Source organism: Homarus americanus, unplaced genomic scaffold, assembly GCF_018991925.1.
Source record: "Homarus americanus isolate GMGI-L3 unplaced genomic scaffold, GMGI_Hamer_2.0 scaffold367, whole genome shotgun sequence".
NCBI classification, from domain to species: Eukaryota; Metazoa; Arthropoda; class Malacostraca; order Decapoda; family Nephropidae; genus Homarus; species Homarus americanus.
The window spans coordinates 3,262,877-3,282,258 of NW_024743709.1; the positions used below are offsets into that span (position 1 = coordinate 3,262,877).

The following is a 19,382-nucleotide window of genomic DNA, read 5'->3' on the forward strand; positions in this document are numbered from 1 at the left end:
ATTACGTTGTTCTCGTCAAACAGTGATATACAGTATAGTATTTCTTGCATTAGCATCTCTACTGGGTGTTAGGTCCACTCCACTAAAGACTCCACGCATGTTGAAGAATGTGGTTATACAATTCTGACCTGGCCTTTTATGGCGGCATCAAGAATTTCTCTATCGATTATGATTTCAGAGGAATCTCGAGAGTCAGAGTCTGACCAAGAGAGTGGTAAATCCTTGCGCCACACTATATAAGGCACCAGTGTGTTCTCTGTCCAGATATCCACCTCAAGGTGCACCGTTTGACCTCGAAATACGGTAACATTTTCCAGATGCTTGGTGAAGATTGGCCGAGAAGGGATGTGTTCTATGGTAGAGGGGCAAGAAGGGGTGAACATTAGTATGAAGCATATTAACAAAAGACCCCAACAAAAGAGAAGGCCGTGGAACAGTTCACCATCACCATTTATAAATATAAAACTTGCAATTTTATACATGCTGGAAGAAATTACGGTACAGTACTCTCTGAATACTTAAAATTAGTAATCAGTTTAATAATTCTTGGTAGTTGAAAGTAGGAAATACAGTATAGAGTATAAGACAAGAAGCATCTAGTGTACATGTAGAGGACACATGTATGAGTCAACACAAATGCCATACACACACCTGCCCAAAACAATTCTAAAGTCTAAAATTGATACAAAAATTATTATTCATACCTATTTGTTTTGTGTATTTAAAAGAAACAGTTTAAAAGCTCAAGAATTACACAGCAGCAAAAATAATGACAAGTACTTTAATATTCTAGCAACAATGTATAGTACATTACATTAATTCTGTATTGACTGAGCAGTATATACTGTACTGTACTGTACATGTAATCTCTCTCTTCATCAGTAAATTTATTAAGCAAATTATACCTTATCAATTTCACACAGAACAGTATACAGTATATTAAAGTTACTGTGTATGTTACAGAGATAAAACTTAGAAGAGCAACAAGAATTTTAAATTTATTTTCTACAATTTATTAATTTCAAGAACACTATAATGTATTACTGTAGCATGTGAAGCAACTCCCCCTCTTTCTTCAAGTTTTTGTATAAAACACTTATGACATAAAAAGAGCTGCTGTAATACATGAAATTTTTTACAATAAACAAAAAATTTTCACTGAAACACTGATGATTAATTAAGCATATCAAATGTCACCAATTTTACTACAAATACAGTACAGTGCAATACTTCATCACCACCACCACTTGTTCTACATATAAATATCACCAAGATCATTCTCTAAGGAAAGACAAAAGCTTGATTATTAGATTCTCATTGATTCACATGTTTCCTTAAATCAAATACTGTAATTCCAATCATGATTAATACCTCTGTTTGCTCTTAAGTCTGAGTTTGTATTAGTTATACCTCTGTAAATACCTGTACTGTAGTTAGAAATGTATTTTGAAGACAAGATTAGCCTTTAATTATCTGGCCTCAAGCACTACCTAGACACCTGAGTATTAAGGATCAGGGACACAAAACATCACTAGAGTTACAGAGAAGATAACATGTCATATTTTGGGGGCATGTCTGTCGTGAGGCAGTAAGGGGAAAGTTTCACAATTGTAGAAATGATTTTGTTTTTAATTTTCTTTTAAAAATTTTTCAGAGGAATAACTGGTTCAAACTTAGCAGACTGAGACATTAATGTAAACTAAACCTATTAACTCTATTGTTTAGGAGCAAACAAGAGACAGTGCAACTACAAGACAAGACATATGTTGTGCCTATTTCCCAACACCATTAATATGAGCATATCTTAAAGTACTATCACAATACTACCACCACCACCACCACTGAAGAACCCAACAGCTGCCACCATCACCCTGCCACCACTAAATGCCAATCATAATAAGTGACATTTTTTTACCTTGATAATCAATAACCTGTCAATAATATTGCCCTCGTCGTCAACACCATTATACCGTGTGGAGTGCTTTAGCCAGGTGATGTATGGCACTTGGTCCGATATCACGGAACACTGTAGTCTTGCTTCTGTTCCCTGGACCACTGTGCAATTACTCAGCTCCTTGTTTATGATAGGTCGACTGGGGAGACGCTCTACACACAAAGAGGATCATTCGTGTTAGGGTGAAGAGGATAAGTGAATTTTGAAGACCTCCAGCACCACTGTATTGAATTATAATCCCCCTGATGACCTCTGATCAGTACATGTCTACTCTTACCTGTTTCTTAGGGCAACTTTCACCAGCAAAAATTAATCTTAAATAAATAAAAGAATTAAATTATCTAAAATGTCATGCAATTTCCACTTAAACTTAAAGATTATCATAACATTTCTCATTACTGTACCTACATTTCTTATTTTACTTTGTGCAGTACATGGTTAACCTATGAGTGAGAAAAAATAACGCCCATTCTTAAGTAATAAATGAAACTAATACTATAAAGGTCATCTCATATATTAAAATACTTTACTCACCAATAACTTCTAAGGCGTAAGTGTGGTTGATGGATCCATAAGCATTGGAGATGACACAGGTGTAGTTGCCCGAGTCTGTTGGCACCAGGTTCTCCATCTTGAGTGTTGACCCTTTGATCCTCACGTCCCCCAGCTGACGGGACGGCTTCCCCCCATCCTAGAAACGAAAATATACTGCCTTTTAGTGACTGCATGTGGAAGTTATGAGGCTATCTGTACCTACAGTAAGAAAAAGTTGTTAAGTGTATGTGTCCTGACTGTGGCCCTCATCACCCAGCCAAAGACAGAGGACGAATTTTCTATCTTATATATTTTGAGTGCTTGCATGACGCCCCCAAGATGATGTGAACGTTGGAGGAAATTCTAATTATGCCTCGCTGCCTCACATAAACATTCTGTACAAACATACTGTACATACATACACTGACATTAACACATAACTTCTGTCTTAAACTAACCTTGTACCAAGTTGTGTTAAGATTGGGTCCACGAGCATGACACTTGAGCTCAGCAACATTGCCAGCGGGTTTGATCATCAGGAGATTAAGTTCCTTGGTGAAGATAGGAGCCACGTCTGTGGTGTCCTCCCCTACCTCTACGTCCATGACCTTATTATCAGCGTACAAGGCCTGAAACACACCATCACATTATCATCAGTTCATAGTTCTGTTTAAATATCAAATCACCGCAGTCATATTCAAATCCCTGTACAAGAGCAAAAAAAAAAAAAACTTATCTAGATAATTATTCGTCTTAAATTTCAACACAAGTGAATATAAAACACTGTATTTCTAAGACCCAATGATATATACAATGATGGTGAAAATGTTACACACAATCATGGTATCAACAAAAGCTTAGGTGCCCAGAAGAGCTATGGTGTATATTACTTCAACTGCATAACATAAACCAACTAATCTAAACCTAATGAAACCTAACTTAACCAACATATAAGTGAGCATTATTTGGTTCATCAAGTTAACTTTAGTTTTCCTGTCATATAACATCAGTAATAATTCATGCTACAGTTTCATCAGGATTAAAAGTTTGCACAGATTCCAGAACTATGAGTGGGCCAAAAATAAACAACAAAACAAGTGTCAACCTGTTCTAGTACAAATTAATTTTGGATCACCTGAAGATACACACAACTTATATCACCTGAAAATTAACCATCCTAAATACTAGCCAACTCTCCAGGTAGCATTAGGGTGGTTAACCTTTATGGGAAAATAAGCTGGATTGTCTAATCTGCGGGTGGTCCACTGGTCCCTAGTCTTTGTATTCAGTAATCAGTGTAAGTACCGCGGGTAGAGTAGGTCTGGGGGAGTCCTCTTCCACGATAAGTGTGTAGTTGACCCAGCCGTGTCTGTTGTCTGTGCTGGTCCACTGACAGGCGTACACCCCTCCATCCTCCACCCTCGCTGTCTTGACTCGTAGGCGAGGCCACAGTCTGTTCACCAACCACAAAAATAAACAAACAAGCTTAAAATGGGGGTGTATACTAAACACCAACATTTACCTACACTCTTGTATAAAACAGTATCCTCAACACACATCTCTGTATGTAACATTGTAGTGGATTTCTCCCTTACAAATGCTGTTTGTCGCTGGGTAGCCGACCCCGCGAATTCCCCAGTGTATGCCTCGTGGTCTAGGTCAACCAGCGCCGCCTTACATGACGGAGGTCAACTACTAAGCCACGCCTACCTCCGCTATTTAAGACCTGACCTCGTGGTGACCACCCTCTCTTTCTACCTACACCAACCAACAAGCAACACCTCCTCCTCCTCCGCCTGCCTTGCGGTCCTCGCTCCCGCCGGCGAGCATGGCGACCCACAAGCTGTCCTCCTCTGAGCATCCTCACCAACCAGCTCTCTCTACATCACGCTTGTAACCATGCTGCCTTCCCAGCATCAAGCTGCATTGTACATCCAATACAACATGTATACAGAGAGCACATTGTGAGTTTCCTTTCTCCATCCCATCCTGAGAGGGAACCAAACAACTTGTATCCCACAACATAAATACCCACAACCTTGTTTGATTCTGAGTTACATTAAAACAGATTAGTGATTCACGGATTCAGAAAAATTATATAAACACAGACTGATTCAGAAGGTTTATAAAGATAATAATTTTAACTGTTCAAATATGAAACACGTACAACAGTTTCCTCCAGTGATGTTAAGATGTAATTTATGCCTTATCATGGATGGTGGTAATAAAAAATGTATAATTACAGCAACACCCATTCATGACATCTTCGGTATGTACCTGTAATTAACCTATAATTAAAGTTAAAGAAGTGATCAAAGATATATTGATTAAGTTAAGAACCAGAATTATTATACTTTGGGGTTGAAGAGCAAGGGAGGATGGAATTTTTAAACTGACCTGTTCTCTGTGACTTTGACGCGCGCATTCTGTAGTTGGTGCAGTGGTAGGTCATCGAAGTACCAAGTACCGGTAAAGCCTGGAGGAGGGAGACTGGCAAAGCTCTCGGGGCGACACTTGAAGCGCACTCGGTCACCCACTGTCACCTTCCTCTGGCGGTGTGGCACGTTCAGTCCGCTCCCCTCCATCACCTCCATACCACCATCCTCAACAAGATCGTAATCGTAATCATCTATAAAAGAGAAACAAGAAAATACATTAATTTTAAACATCTTTTAAGCGTTTGAGAATCTCTAAGATATTTCCATTCTCTATTATTTCTTAAACACCCAATTTCACTCTCAAATTTTAATAAATAAAAAATCCCATTACAATTATACTATATTATTTTTATTAACTTCTCGTAGGTTTACACTTTGATTATTACGCGAGAATAAATTAAATAAGTCTAGGGTAAACAGCCTCCCATTATAACAGAAGATTCAAAGAAAACGTACCCGCCTCCCACCACTAACTCATGTATGTCATTACACACTACCCAGGGACCTGTCCACGTCCATGTTATAAGTCTGTGTTTAGGAACGTCTAACTCACCCACCAACTATCTTATCTAATTACAAATGAAAATAAATATTAAGAAACTACTCTGAATACTACTACTAATAATACTAATAAGTTTAATAACAATAATAATACAAATAAAGATGTCGAATAAAAATATCACTAATTATACAAGGATTATATTACCATCAATACCCAATGTACCTACAGCTGGGATACCGGGTGGACAGGTAAATTAATCTACATGTTATTAAAAAGGTTATAAAAATAGGTAAATTAAGGTATGTAAATAAACATGATAATCGTCTCTACATTTTGGACAGTTTGAATTATCGATAAACGAATAAATAATACGTATATAAATTATAGTTATTTTGAAGTTATATTTTAATCACATTCATCATCATCAACCTTTTACGGATATTTTCTACTCTTGTGTGTGTTAACTAGTTATATTTATTATAAGGTACCTATAGCAACAGGTACCTATAATGGCAAGTTATCTATAATGGCAACAGGTATCTATGACGACGGTAGTAACGTGTCAAGGTGTACCATCAACCTTCAATAACTCAGCCATTCATTCACTTCACACACACGTATATCTGCCTCGCCTCTCTTGTTTAAAACCTTTCATAGCCGCGGACTTTCCCTCTGACAAGACAACCGTAGGTATTTGTCCGTCTGTCTCGTGTGTCTTAATGCACGACGGGTTTATATATAGATATAAACTTTTTTTTCTTCTTCTTCGGAATATGTTAGTACGTGTTTGGGGGAATTAGATGTCACTCCCCGGGTTCCGTCACAAGACACAGTTGTTCCTTGCCCGCTGGTGTACCATATTATTAAATTAAACAAACATACATATATTTGACACTAATATAACCTGAGAGTGATGGTTAAAACATCATATATGTAATTGGTAAGGGTGTACAAGAGGATTGTTATCACATGTGTGTGTGTGAGTGTGGGAGGCGGGGCGGGGCGCGACCACAGGCGGCAGGCAGTACACTTATGTAAATGACACCACCACCACGGCGTCTCGTTGGTGATTCCTCGTCGTGGCTTCATTAGTAATCGATAAGAGGGTGACACTGACGAGTATATATTATACAGCCAGAGATAAAACCTGATATAATCCGGGAGGAGCTTCTCAACCTTTTTTATGGAGGTCTGCTGGAGACTGGTGGCGACTGCCGTGAATGTTGTCATGTGTCCGACCTGGCGCTCCATCCATCATTTCCCCAGGCCACTTGTGATTGGCTTTTGTCATTGTACCCTCCACCAATCCCACGCCTGCTTTCTACACCCTTAGCCAATGGCCGTCCGCCGTCGTCCAAGTCTGGCCATGATTGGCGATCAAACCGGACTGATTTGCAATGTAAAGAAGCACGACTGTGAGGACCGGTTGTGGCGCGCCGTCCCTCAATCTGCATATCATCTACACGGCTCACGGCCCACTCCTGTCTTGTCGCCCCTTCCAAACGGTCCTCTCGCCGCGTTGATATGCTCTCTACACCACTCCTCAGATACCTATCACGTCAACAAGGCCGGCGAGAATACCTCCTCCAGTAACCTAGATCGACTTTCTTGGTGAGCAGTTTGATGGTGGAGGCGGGAGCCGTCCCTTCGCCGCGCCACATATGTGATAACACAGAGTTTAACACGCTTCTTAAGTTCCTCCGCGCCGCGTCCTCTCTATGGGACAACTTGGGGAAAAAATGCGCAGGGGGTTTCCGGCGGTGGTGGCACATCTGGGAGCCATCTGGGGGAGGGAGGCCGCCCACCCCGCCCAGCCCACAGCCCACCCATAGAAAAACGGGCGGCCCCTGCCTCCTCCTGTCCGTTACCAGCCACCACCGTCAACAAGGCTGCGCAGTTGGTAGTCTTGTCCACTGTCAATAACACCTGCAAGCACGCGGCACACCTGCAGGCAACACGACACACCTGTAAGCAACACGACGCACTTGTAGGCAACACGACACACCTGTAGGCAACGACACACCTGTAGGCAACGAGACACGCCTGAAGGCAACACGGCACACCTGTAAGACACTATGACACACCTGCAAGCAACACAGACACACCTGGAGGAACTTTCTCACTGGAGAAATACACCCAGGCCGTAGTCTTACACACGACACGCAGTTCATTCACGTGTCCGTAGTTATACACATGACGCGTAGTTACATACACAGCGCGTAGTTATACATGGAGCGCAATTCATTCATGCGCCCGTAGTTATATACACAGCGCGGAGTTCATTCATATGCCCGTAGTTCATTCAGGGTCGTCTCCCAGAACAAGCGGGAGTCTGGCGTGTCACCCTACTGGAGGAGAGACCGTCACGGGGGTCTGACTACCAGGGTGTGATGAAGACTTATCCTCCGCTACCACACTGTATCTCCGCTACCACACTGTATCTCCGCTACCACACTGTATCACCACATGACAACAGCACCAAACATACCAAGCCACCACCACACCATGACAACAAACCATCACCACACCATGACAACAGCACCAAACATACCAAGCCACCACCACACCATGACAACAAACCATCACCACACACCACACTGCCTCTCACCAACGCTACACACACACACTTTGGCTTTACAGTAAGAACAGCATTCAAACAGACATCACAACCTGTACGAAAGGAATTAACACTCTCATTATTTATTTATTTATTTATTTATTTAATTGTTTGTTTATTTGTATATAAGGCAACTAAAATGTCAACAATGCAAAATACAAAATATACCTAAATTTTATGGATTTTTCTAACATGTACACCTGGGGTAAGTACATGTACACCTGGGGTAAGTACATGTACACCTGGGGTAAGTACATGTACACCTGGGGTAAGTACAGTAGCTAAAACAACTATCTGTGCATACTTTGTGGGAAACAATATGAGACCATGGACGATAAATTTTGGTATATGAGGGCTGTCACTAGTCACACGTAAAATTTGGGAGCATATCGACCCCCACCTGCACAGATAGTTGTTTTAGCTACTGTACATGTGCAGCTGGGATAGTACATGTACACCTGGGGTAAGTACATGTGCACCTGGGATAGTACATGTAGTCAGCAAAAAAAAAATATTCTACACCCTTTGGTCTGATGGCCTCTGCAACGATCACTGACTGAGGCCATGTTAATTTGGTAAGGTTGGTATTTCTAGTTGTTTGATGCATTGTATAACCAGTATGATGTACTTTTTACATCACATATAGTTAATACAGAGAAATTAACAGGAATCACCCACGTAAATGAGTGCTGTTCAGAATTCTTGGTCCGGTGTGTCATATTGTATAACATCATGAAGGAGCAGAAAATTTTTTGTTGATTGTACACCTTAGGTAAGACACCCAGAGCTACTAAGACCCCCACCCCCCCACCCCCCATGCGCTCCTCTCAGTTCCAGACTTCCATAAAATGTGAAGGTGTGGAACAACTTACCCCCACCCATCCCAGCAAAGACTACGCTCCCTTCCTTTAAATCTCTTAAAAAATATCTATTGCCTAAGTATTAATATTTTTGTAATATTACTGTATATTCATGTTTATATTGTACCACCAAAACCGTCATATCATAAATGATCATGTTGGTAGAAATTACCATTGTAATAAATATATTTGCAAACTTGACATGATACTGACAGCTCTGTCCTCTTGTTCCACCTTAATACAACCCCTGTTGTACTGCTTCCCTCCCTTATCATATTTATGTATAACAACTCCACTGTAAAGTGTGTATATACTCATAATATAAATGTAAAGAAAAATAAATAAAATAAATTAATATTGAAGTGATAACCTTGGTAACATTCTGAGATGTTCTTATTACCACCATACTATTGTACTATTCCAGATGATACTAAATGCTACATAATACTTCCTTGAGATATATGTACAGTATATATCAGGTGCCTCAAAGAGAGCTCAGGTTCTCAACTGGCTCAGCCATGTTAATATTGTTATCATTATCCACTCTGTATCTGTGTTCTTCTGGCTAAATGAACTGTCTCAACAACAACAACTATTAAGTATAAGTGTACCTGGGGTTAGTACACTCAGCACCATTAGGGACAGTGACAGAGGACCCCTGCCTGACAGAGGTCACTTATCACCAACAACAGAGAATTAGGGGGTGGCCCGCGGTGCCCTCCCACGGGGTACTTGACCTGACCTGACCACACCCTGAGAGGAGAGGGGGGCACCGTGCCAAGCCAGTGCCACCCGATATGATCAAGACCCCCCCTCCTACCAACCGAGTGGGCTTGGTGTGTATGGCTGAAGGTGATGGCTTAATTAAAGACATTTAGGAGTGTGATGGCTGCCCGTACTATAGCGCCCGGGACGCTCGCTACATCCTTACAACCGTCTAGCCCGCCCGTCAGTACACTACAGACCGCCCACTACACGCCCATCACACCCACACCGAACCTAATTACCACCAACTAGGACACTCTCCCCACCCTACCTACTCCCTGTACCCTCGGGACAATGGGACGCCCTCTGTACTCCCCACGACCACCGCTCGGGATATACACCTCGCCCCCGACCCCAAGGGACACGCCCCCGTCGAGGCATCTCCCCGGGACACTGGCGGTGGTGGTGGACAGGAGGTCGCGTTACACAGAGGAGGAGGCGTCAGTTTTCGCGCCGAGGGAAGGACCATAGGGCGAGCCAGCAGCCTCCACCATACCCCCAAAAGATCACGACGTTAAATTTCCGCCTTAACAAGAGACGTGAGAAAGACTCTGATTACAGTATAGTCTTGGGTGTAGTTTAGCCGCCATCTTTGACCCTCAAATCTGAGCCAATCACATATTTTTCTCACATCCTCAGGTCAGGGGAAAATATTCAGAATAACATTATCACAACCCGGAATTTTAAGAATGAGGCACAGGGGTCTGGCGGTCGGTCACGGATGGGAATTAAATATTGATATAAATAAAATCTTGTAAAATTGATTTAATTGTACATTTAAAGCTTTTATTATTATTATTATAATTATTATTATTATTATTACTGTATTATTATTATTATTATTTTATTATTACTGTATTATTATTATCATTATTACTATTACTATTATTATTATTATTATCTTTATTACTATTATTATTATCTTTATTACTATTATTATTACTGTATTATTATTATTATTATTATTATTATTATTATTATCTTTATTACTATTATTATTACTGTATTATTATTATTATTATTATTATTATTATTATTATTATTATTACTATTACTATTATTACTATTATTATTATTATTATTATTATTACTATTACTATTATTACTATTATTATTATTATTATTATTATTATTATTATTATTATTATTATCTTTATTACGATTATTATTACTGTATTATTATTATTATTATTATTATTATCTTTATTACTATTATTATTACTGTATTATTATTACTATTATTACTATTATTATTATTTATTATTATTATTATTATTATCTTTATTACGATTATTATTACTGTATTATTATTATTATTATTATTATTATTATTAGCTATTATTATTACTATTACTATTATTACTATTATTATTATTATTATTACTATTATTATTATCATTATTACTATTACTATTATTATTATTATTATTATTATTATTATTATTACTATTATTATTATCATTATTACTATTACTATTATTATTATTATTATTACTATTACTATTATTATTATTATTATTATTATTATTATTATTATTACTATTACTGTATTATTATTATTATTACTGTATTATTATTATTGTCATTATTACTATTATTATTATTACTATTATTATTATTATTACTATATTATTATTATTATTATTATTATTATTAGTGTTGCCATACTAACTGTAAATATTATTATTAATTTTTTATTATTACTATTGTCAGTACCATTATGATTATTAATATTATAGTATTCTTATTATCATTACTACTGTATTCCCAACATTATTATTATTATTACTAAATTCCGCTACCTTCTTGATATTATCAAAATCATCATCATTACTATTGCAATTAATATTATTATCATTATCCATTATTTTAGCTACAGGTACAATAAAAAAAATAAAAAAGAAAAACTCTAGAAATTAAAAAAAAAAATTATTTAGAAACTAAATTAATATAATAATAATAAAATGAAGTATACTAACCAGAGAGAATGTGTGTGTGTGTGTGTGTGTGTGTGTGTGTGTGTGTGTGTGTAGGGTGTGTGTGTGTGTAGGAGTGTGTGTGTGTGTGTGTGTAGGGTGTGTGTGTGTGTGTGTGTAGGTGTGTGTGTGTGTGTGTGTGTAGGGAGTGTGTGTGAGGCCTGGCAGTGTTTAGTGTTTCACGGGATCACCACGGTGTTTGTTTACGCACATACTAAGGGGGAAATACTGTTTTCTGTGAAGAGTCCAGGAAATGCCTAAATTGTCACCCCCCGCCCCATTCTCTCTCACACACACAATCCGCCTGAGACCTAAATGGCTATGATAATCTCACACGTAAGTTTGTCCAAACATCGATAGGGAGCGTCTTGTGTATGTTTCTGTGTGTGTGTGTGAGGGAGGAGACGTGCAGAGGGGTTACCCGGGTCAGCGTGGGTTGTGTCCCCCAGCTCCGGTCAGGCCACGGTCGGACACCACCACAGTGCCTCTCAGATCAAGGTGGTCTAGGTAGCCTCTCCTTATCTGTCTCTCAACATCCCTCCTTTGTCTCTCACCATCCCTCCTGTCTCTCACTATCCCTAGTGTCTCTCACCATCCCTCCTGTCTCTCACTATCCCTCCTCTGTCTCTCACTATCCCTAGTGTCTCTCACCATCCCTCCTCTGTCTCTCACTATCCCTCCTCTGTCTCTCACTATCCCTCCTCTGTCTCTCACTATCTCTCCTGTCTCACCATCCCTCCTCTGTCTCTCACTATCTCTCCGCACTACACAGCACCACATATTAACACACCCCTTCACACACACCACCACACATACCCCCACACCTAGAGAAAGTGCAAAAGAGGGCATGCAAGACTATTCTCTCCCCCTCCTACTCCACATATCAAGAAGCGCTCAACACACTGACCCTCTCGGCTCTCTCTGACCATCACCATGACCTCATCTGCAAATTTGGTGAGAAACTTATGCACCATCCTCGACACCGGCTCCTACTTCCACACGAGATCCCTCGTCCGCGAATTGCTGTTCGACACCACAACTGCATCTAGCCCATACGAGCACGTACTGGTCGCTATAAGAACAGCCCAGTCCAAACCATTGTAAAAATTATCAACAACTCGTAATCAACCAGCGTATTCACTCCCCGTCAATATTATTTTTTTTGCACTGTCATTATGTTAAAATGCCCTGTAGTATAACCTTCTCCCCACCTAGTTGTTATATATCATATTTGTATCACTTATGGTACTTGTATATTATTTGTTAATCAAGTGACCCATTCCCCAATTACGTAACTGTATATTTTCAGCCTTCCGGCTGCCATGCTCCTTCAAAAAACGTTAATTATTACACAGCACCACACGGAACACCGCATAGCAACACACCCCACACAAAGCACCACACACCCCACCCACAGCATCACACACCCCTGACCACACCCCCACCCCCTGAGAAGTGCGGATCATGAGGCGGTCCCTGAAGCTCCACTTGGCTGTGTGTACTTATGGAAATGATTCTTCTACCTCCTCTCCCTCCCAGACTCTCACTACCTCACTCACTCCTTCCTTCCTCAGTTCATAACCCCCACCTCTCCTTCCTCCTCCCTCACTCCTTCCTTCCTTCCTCAGTTCATAACCCCCACCTTTCCTTCCTCCTGGTTCGAAAATCAAGGAGGGAATGTGGGAGAAGAGGGTGTGTAGAGGGAGAAGGGGGGGGTAAAGAGGATGGAAGAGGTGTTTGAGGATGACCTTGTGAGGGAAGAAGGTGAAGAGGGGGAGGGAAGGGGGAGGGGAATGAATGGTGGGCAGCCCTCACTTGTGCTACACAGTCCAAGGGTCACGGTCACCTGCCCTCACTCACACACACACACACACACACACACACACACACACACACACACATCTCCTTAACTCCTTCACCATCAACCTTCACCCATGCCTTCACGACCAGTACGCCCACATAATGGACACACACACACACACACACACACACACACACACACACACCTCAAAACATGCATACTGTACATACACAAAAACACATACATATATACATACATGCATACATACATACATACATACACATTACAACAACATCGAGTTGATCAGGAGTTAAATTAGCAGGGGGAGAGAGAGGGGTAAGAGAGGGGGAGTGAGAGGGTGACTAGAGGAATGAGGGAGGGAGAGAGGGAGGGAGAGAGAGGGGGAAAGGTAACAGGAACCCCCGAAAATCCTCTCTAGGTAAAAAGTTCAGGTGTTGGTAGATAATTAATTAAAGGACTTACCTGTCTTTCCTCCTTCAACACACAGACATTACAGGTGAGTGAAAAATACCTCTTGATGGGTAAAATAAAGATAAAATAATGAATAAATCTTAATAATAATGTATAAAGAGAGAGAGAGAGAGAGAGAGAGAGAGAGAGAGAGAGAGAGAGAGAGACCGTTTCTAGCAGCTGTGGACGCAACACTCTGCCACACTAACATGACCAACACCAACATGAGGTAACTTCTGGTGGTGGTGGTGATAGGTCTCCTGCTGGTGGTGGTGAAGTGGTAGGTCATCCTGGTGGTGGTGTACAGGGTCACGGGCGTCCACCACTAGTTTCTTCTCACCTCCCCACCATCACCTCCTGAAACACGGCGGGAGAGATGTAAATAAAGAGTAATAATTGATTTTTTGGGGGACACACACACACACACACACACACACACACACACACACACACACACACACACACACACACACACACACACCACTCATTCATCACCTTCATTCCCTCTCCCCCACTCCTTCCCACTCCACCATTCCTCCAACACACATCTCTCCACTACTCATTCCTCCCACACACACACACCCCTTCTGGACCACCTGCCCGGGCACCTACACTAATTACCCACCTGTAACCATAAAACATGACAGGTAAACATGCCCCTGGGTATTGCTACACTCTTAACCAGCTATACCCAGCCATGACGTCAACCCCCCTACAGTACTGGTGACGTCACGCCCATTAATGACGTCACGCACATTAATGACATCACGCACATTGATGACGTCACGACCATTAATGACGTCACGACCATTAATGACGTCACGCCACCCTTTCTACTACCGCTACCACCTACATTTTTTTTAACTACAGAAACCACGAAGTGTGTAAGGCTGTTGGACCACATCGTCGTTAACTGCGTCCAAGACTGAGCTAACTATACCCAACCACAGCAGCCACGTCACTAACTAGCTAACCACATTAACCACGTCACTAACTAACCAACCACACCAACTGCATCGTTAATTACCTAACTATATACCGGGGCTGAAATGGCTGTTGCTAGAGACTGATAACTATTTAATAGTAATAATAATAATAATAATAATAATAATAACAATAATAATAACAATAATAATAATAATAATAATAATAACAATAATAACAATAACAATAATAATAATAATAATACAAATAAAAGCACACACACACACACACACACACACACACACACACCTCAGCTTGTTACTAAGTTAAACATGAACCAGTCCAACTCGTTACACACACACACACACACACACACACACCTTACTGTAGAGTCCTCCAGCAACACACAAGACCAGCGCTACAAGTCTGGCAACCTTCACACATACAGACACACAGACTCGTCTTCCCAAACCACCGATTATAAACGAGTTCAACTTGTTAATTCGTCGTATACCGGTACTACACACACACTCGTATACCGGTACTACACACACACTCGTATACCGGTACTACACACTGTATACCGGTACTACACACACTCGTATACCGGTACTACACACACACTACCGGTACCACACACACTGTATACCGGTACTACACACACACTGGCACACACACACACTATACCGGTACTACACACACACACTCGTATACCGGTACTACACACACACACTCGTATACCGGTACTACACACACACACATCGTATACCGGTACTACACACACACTGTATACCGGTACTACACACACACTCGTATACCGGTACTACACAGATCGTACTACCGTTATAAACCACTCGATACCGGTACAAGACGCAACACTGTGGTTGTATACGGTAAACCACGTATACCGGTACTACACACACTCGTTACCGGTACTACACACCTCGTATACCGGTACTACACACTCGTATACCGGTACTACACACACACTGTATACCGGTACACACCTGTATACCGGTACAACACACTGTTGTATACCGGTACACACCACGTATACCGGTACTACACACCTGTATACCGGTACTACACACACTCGTATACCGGTACGACACACACACTCGTATACCGGTACTACACACACTCGCTATTGCACGAGCTCGTCTTTCACGTGAACGAGTCTTGATACGTACAGTATTTATACCAGGAGGTTTAACAGTCTTCTCCACGTACAGACTCCTCACACGACCTCCGCCACGTACAGTACTTTAGGAGTCCTCACACGACCTCCGCCACGTCAGTACTTTAGATCCTCACACTCCACCAGTATGAGGTCCTCACACGACCTCCGCCACGTACAGTACTTTAGGAGTCTCACACGACCTCCACCACGTACAGTACTTTAGGAGTCCTCCACGACCTCCGTCACGTACAGTACTTTAGGAGTCTCACGACCTCCACCACGTACAGTACTTAAGGTCCTCACACGACCACGGACAGTACACAAGGCCTTAAGACACTGCCCTCCTTCCTCAAGCACCACACTCCCGTCACTGCCCTCACAAACCACATGGGACAAGTGTCATCTCACCCATGCCCCCATCCCCCTCCAACAGACCCTCCCCCATTATCCAGACCCATGCAGGGATTGGCGGCCCCACACCAAAGTTGACCACATTTCCGGCGGGGCTGAGATCCTGTTGGTCCACCTAAAAATAGTGTCAGGTCGCGGATTGTCCTTATGGCGGATGCTGAGGGGGGGATACATGGGGACAAGATGGCTACAGGGAAGAAGGGGATAAACGGGACAGTGGGGAAGGGGGACAGGGAGGAAGGGGGACAGGGGAAAGGAGACGGGGAAGGGGGGACAAGGAGGATGAGAGGAAGGGGAGGAACATGAAGGATGGGGGAGGGATAGGAGGGAGGGCACAGGGGGAAGTGAGGGGGGATACAGGAGGTGATGAAGCCCCGCCCCGCTCTGCCCCGCGTGCCCCAGGTCACCACAGAGCTGATCCGGAAGTAAGGATTAATACAAGTCTCACAGGAACATCCGAGGCTGATTCTTTCCTTCCTCCCTCACCCCCTCCAGAGTCCCCCTTGCCCCCCACACTAGGTAAGTTACTCCTTCATAACTATATTCCTAACCTAACCTAACCTAACCAAACATAACCAAACTTAACCTAGCTGCCATTCCCATTTCCACACGATAATATCAGGATTAAAGGTGGCCACAGACAGTCACAGGAAGCAATAGTTGGTCTGAAATGGCCATGATTGAACTATATTGGGCCACAGATGGTCAGATGAAAATACAGATGACCTCATGAAACAGAAACTACGTGTTGGGATCCAGATGATAATGAGGACCCAGGTGGTGCAAGGAAGGAAGGAAGGGAGGAAGGAAAGAAGTGGAGGGAGGGAGGAGGAGGGAGGGAGGGAGGGAGGGAGGAGGAGGAGGAAAGAAAGAAAGAAGGAATGAAGGAAGGAAGTGGAGGGAGGAAGGAAGGAATGGAGAAAGGAAGGAAGTGGAGGGAGGAAGGAAGGAAGAAAGGAAGTGGAGGAAAGAAGGAAATAAAAGAAAGGGAAAGGGAAGGAAGGAAGGAAGAGAAGAAGTGGAGGAAGAAGGAAATAAAGAAGGAAGGAAGGAAGGAAGGAAGGAAGGAAGGAAGAAGGAAGGAAAGAAGGAAGGAAGGAAGGAAGGAAGAAGGAAAGGAAGGAAGGAAGGAAGGGGAGGGAGGGAGATGGTAGTCTCATGTTTACTCCCCAACCACTCGGTCCAATCACGCGCGAGAATGTCAACCTCCTCGCCTACATCCCCCTCCTTCCTTCCTTGTCTTTCTTCCCTCCTCTCTATTCCTCCTACACACCTCTCCATCTATACCTTCCTGACTTATGCCTTTATTCCTCCTCCTCCATCCTTCACTTTCATTTCCTCTCTTCTCTTCTCTCCCTCCCTCCCTCCATCACATACCCCTCTCCCTCTTCCATCCTCCCTCCCTCCCATTCTTTCATCTTCTCTATCACTTCTTCAACCTCTCCCTCCCACTTTTCCTCCTTTCCATCTTTATTATCACACTCCCTCCATCCCACTCTTCGTGGTCATAACGTCACCTATTCTTTCTCTTCCACGTGACCCGCAATGATACCGGTTTATAGATCAGGTTTCTATTCCAGCGAGGAGAGAGAGAACATTTAATAATTATCGTTCATCTGGGGTCGTGTGTCATTCTGCTTGTTTTAGAGTTAATGGGTAGTAACTGCCTCGTTCAGACAACTCAACTCATCGGATACTAGAACAAATCAACCAATTAAAATTCAAGATCCGAGCGGCACCAAACACGGACAAGACAATTTCAGCCAATCGTGATCCAAGATATGCTAGCGGGTAGACTTTTTTGTAGCCAATCATGATGTAAGATTTTGGCGCGCAAGACAGTTTTAGCCAATCATGATGTAATATTTTCGCGCGTAAAATAATTTAGCCAATCAGGATTCAAGATTTTCATGAGTAAAATAATCTAGCCAATCAAGATGCAGATTTTCGCGCGTAAATAATTGCCTAATCCTGGTGAGATGTTTACGTCTAGATCAACTCTCAGCCAATTAAGACGACTCACACGCCCGCTCTGCTCGTGCCAAACGTTGTAGTTAAATTACGACGAAAGATAAGCAAGTGGAAAGCAATTTAGTCAATCATAATAAAGTTATGCGCAAGGAACATAATTCAACCAATCACGATGACAAATAATGCGCGCGCGCAAATAATTCAGCCAATCGTAATATAAAATGCGCGGGTAAAATAACTCAGCCAATCACGACTGCAGATTATGCGCGCGTAAGATAATTTCCCGCGTTATCTGGTGTGGCGTTCCTTGCGAGTCTTTCTCATTGGTTTATTGCTCAGGTCCGACTCCCCACCCCCCTCCTACACCACCCACCTCTCTTGACACCCACCCACCCTCTCCCCACCCACTGCCCACAATACATTCTAGAACACATACTGACCGACTCACAGAAATAAAGCCCCTAAAAAAGGACAAAAACCAATATGGCGTCGGAATTGCCCCAAGACTCTAACCCACAATAGGATGGGGGTCTTCTCACCTCCTGAAGGATCTGTAGGAATGTAGGAGTGAGGTAATAGGATGGGTCTCATTGGCGGGATAGCAGTGACCATAGGATAGGAGGTTTAGGGCAGGATAGGAAGGTTTAGGGCAGGATAGGGAGGTTTGGATACATACATACATACTTACACATACATACATACACTACACATACATACATACATTCACACACATACATAAACCTTTTATTATTATTATTATTATTACATACATATACTCACACATATATACATACACTCACACATACATACACACTCACACACATACATACACATACACACACACATACATACATACATACATCATACACAAATATTCCCATAAAAGATCACGATAGCCACAAGTCTCTCCCTGACCCAGTTTATTCTACACTAAACCAGCTGGATGTCACCCCTGCTCCTCTCCTATCTCCTTACCCC

The 19,382-nt window shown here is 42.0% G+C and overlaps 1 protein-coding gene across 3 annotated transcripts in view; it reads right to left on the reverse strand.

Annotated features, from left to right (window-relative positions):
- The window catches only part of LOC121877401 (fibroblast growth factor receptor 4-like), an 80,257-nt gene that overhangs the window by 12,827 nt on the left and 48,048 nt on the right, over positions 1-19,382 (reverse strand). For 2 of the 3 annotated variants that reach the window (XM_042383148.1, XM_042383147.1), the window contains exons 2-7: positions 14,087-14,275; positions 4,886-5,117; positions 3,794-3,941; positions 2,947-3,117; positions 2,489-2,645; positions 129-352 (exon numbers count right to left, since the gene is read on the reverse strand). In XM_042383148.1, coding sequence (XP_042239082.1) covers positions 129-352; positions 2,489-2,645; positions 2,947-3,117; positions 3,794-3,941; positions 4,886-5,117; positions 14,087-14,207 — 1,053 coding nt within the window. In that variant the 5' untranslated portion in view covers positions 14,208-14,275. Of the gene's footprint in view, positions 1-128; positions 353-1,915; positions 2,107-2,488; positions 2,646-2,946; positions 3,118-3,793; positions 3,942-4,885; positions 5,118-14,086; positions 14,276-19,382 lie in introns of all 3 variants that reach the window. The other variant, XM_042383149.1, reaches the window with a different exon arrangement.